This window comes from Mus caroli, chromosome 18 (assembly GCF_900094665.2).
Source record: "Mus caroli chromosome 18, CAROLI_EIJ_v1.1, whole genome shotgun sequence".
NCBI lineage: Eukaryota > Metazoa > Chordata > Mammalia > Rodentia > Muridae > Mus > Mus caroli.
This window is the reverse complement of record NC_034587.1, coordinates 21578775-21581876: the sequence shown is the minus strand read 5'-3', so window position 1 is coordinate 21581876 and position 3102 is coordinate 21578775. Positions and strand designations below refer to the sequence as shown.

At 45.5% G+C, this 3102-nt stretch overlaps 1 protein-coding gene across 1 annotated transcript in view; it reads left to right on the top strand.

Moving 5' to 3' along the window:
* Positions 1-3102, top strand: part of Slc39a6 (solute carrier family 39 member 6) — a 24880-nt gene that overhangs the window by 6547 nt on the left and 15231 nt on the right. The window contains exon 5 of the mRNA XM_021151057.2: positions 1212-1430. Coding sequence (XP_021006716.1) covers positions 1212-1430 — 219 coding nt within the window. The remainder of the gene's footprint in view (positions 1-1211; positions 1431-3102) is intronic.

Here is a 3102-nt window from a genome sequence, read left to right as displayed (position 1 = left end):
AAAAAAAAAAAAAGAAGTTCTGAAAAGTTGATTGTAGAGTGTGTTTGATCACATGCATGATTGTAGTACATGTTTGATCACATGCATGATTGAAGTACATGTTGTAGGGACTTTGTCTTTGCTTTTTTGCTTGTGTCTGTTACTGACTGTACCAAGTTGGACTAAGCTTTTTAGACGGACTGAAAGAGAGAAACCCTGCTTGAAGCTGAAGCACTGTGACAGCAGCCACAATGGGAACTTCTTGCTTACCTGTTGTTGTCACAGACTGAAAATGTGTATGCCTCTTCATGTACCCACGACATTTAGGGGTTTCCTTCAAAGTTGAATCTGTGTGTTTAGAGATTCATTCTTCATGACCTGGATGACCATTTCAATAACCAGGCGTGATAAGTCCCAGAAAGGAAGTGTTTGGGGGTCCCATTTTTAATTTTCCTCAGGGCTGAGGGTGTAGCTTACTGATAGAGCACTTGCTGGAAATGAATAAAGCCCTGGCTTCAGTATACAATACTGAAAAAGGAAAATTAGCCCAGAGGTTTATTGGTTTGGTAGAAGGGGAAGTTATTCCTTTCTAGAACACTGGCAATCTCATGTTGGATTCAAAATGAAAACTATTCTGAGTGGCAGTCTCCCTGACTACCAAATGACAGGTGTTTAGGCGTACCATCTGCAGGAAGTGGCCTGTGCATAGCTGGTACCCCATGCCTTCGTGAGGATGCTGCGCAACTCACTATTTTCCTGTCAAGTAGCATCGGCTAATTACTGCTACATTTTGCTACAGCCTGCAGATGCAGTGCACAGCTTCTCAGATACCTGCAGAGCCCATCCCTGTGCACTGCCTAGGCTTCTCACAAGGCTGATCTGATGAGCCTGATAGGAGCCTTTCAAGTGGGCCCTGTAAGTCACAGATACTGTGCATGGTAAGCCTCTGTTCATAGTGGCCATGGTAACTTGGCAGACATTGAGAATATTCTATTCCTAAGTTATGGTGTTCAGTTTGGAGAGTATCGCCCTTACACCAACCAGACCCACCCTGTTAAGTGCATAGCAGATAGCATTCACTGAGCTCTGGGTTGCTAGCTGCCCAGTGTCCTCTTTATTTTCTCAATGCCTCCTTAATTCTAAAGTCTTCAACTAATAGCTTAATTCTGAATTATGTCATATGCTGACATAAGAAACCAGCGAATTAACAGTGCGTATCATTTCCCTTGCAGTCTCATGCAAGCCATCACCACAGTCATAGCCATGAAGAGCCAGCAATGGAAATGAAAAGAGGCCCCCTGTTCAGCCACCTGTCGGCTCAGAATATAGAAGAAAGCTCCTATTTTGATTCCACGTGGAAAGGTCTGACGGCTCTAGGGGGCTTATATTTCATGTTTCTTGTGGAACACGTACTCACACTGATCAAGCAATTTAAAGATAAGAAAAAGAAGGTAAGGCTACAGTTACTGAGGACCTGCCCTTACTTAGAGTGGCACTCTGGCTGCCATTAGGATAGCCCACCCAAAATGTGTAATCTTTGTGGAAGGTATTTGGTACTTCTAAGGTGCTTTGGACCCCAGAGGTATTCATGTAGAACTTCTACATCATGGTGACCCTGAAGGAGAAGCCTGCCTCCCTGCCTCTTTCCTTTCCTCCCTCTCTCCCTCCCTCCTTCCCAGCCTTCTTGCCTCCCTGCCTCCCTACCTTCTTCCCTGCCTCCCTCCGTCCCTCCATCCCTCTTTCCTTTCCTCCCTCCCTCCCTCCCTGCCTGCCTCTCTGCCTGCCTGCCTTTTGTACACATGCATCTGAATAGAGAACAGATGTTAACATCAGTCTCCCTCAGTCACATGCCACTTATTATTTGAAACAAGTGCATGCTGAACCTGGAGCTTGCCAGCTCGGCTAGGAAAACCTAGAGAACCTCCCTTCTCCATCTCCTTAGCTCTAGGATCACAGGCACACATTGCCACCCTCAGTTTTGGGGGTTCTGGATATCTAAACTGAGGTCCTCATAGTTGCACAGCATTTACTTTGCCAACTCAGTCATCACCCAAGCCTCAACCATGAAGTGTCCAATCTGCTTTATTCCTTGTAACTCTTGTGTATACATGCACACCCCCCCCCAAAGCAAAAGCCTCGAAGTAGCACAAATGCTATGGAATACATCAGTATGTATTTGTGCTGTGATTAAGAAATGTCGTTGGTTTTAAATTAATTGCTCTACCGCTGCAGTGTTGTTGTGTTTTGGAGGACACATGACTTACAAGCTTATCCTTTGAAAACTGCAAATACTACCTGCCAGGCATGAGGTGGTGTCCCTGTAACCTGATGTGAGCAGGCAGCTCAGCCACAAGACTGGCAGAAGAGCTCTCGAAAATGAGGAGCGTGCCGGGCGTGGTGGCACATGCCTTTAATCCCAGCACTCAGGAGGCAGAGGCAGGCGAATTTCTGAGTTCCAGGCCAGCCTGGTCTACAGAGTGAGTTCCAGGAAAATGAGTGCAAGCAACATGAGGTGTCTGACTGTAATCCCAGCACTGCAAGGATAGTCAGCTGCCATAGTCAGTTGGAGACCAGATGGGCTGTGTGAGACCTGTCTCAGAAGAATTTAGATTAAAGCCAGTTAAATGTTCATCACCTGATTCAGAATCTTGGCAGGTGGGGTGTGGTAGGGTAATGACTTCAATATCTATTTTATTTATGCCTATGCTGTAGCTCATCTACATTTCCAATTTTGGATTTTTTTGGTTTCTCTAAAATTGAACAAGAGGTTACATACTTACAGAGCTCTTCTGCTATTCTGAACATGGATGCTAGCTTTTGAAAATACTGTATGGACAGCTTACATAGATTAGCTTTTTTTTTTTTGTCAGAACTTGCCTGTGCATTTTTAAAGGCATTCAGCTTCTTGCTCGCAGAAGTAACTATTCTCACCGTCATTTCGAGTTTGAGCAACCTGTAATTAAGTTGGGCAATTATACAACCGGCGTCGCTGGCACGGAAAGTCTGAAAATAAAGCGTAGCTGGCTCGGCCTGAGCATCAGGCTCACGGTGGGAACAGGCACATGTGTGAACACAGGTGCCTGAGCATCAGGCTCACGGTGGGAACAGGCACATGTGTGAACA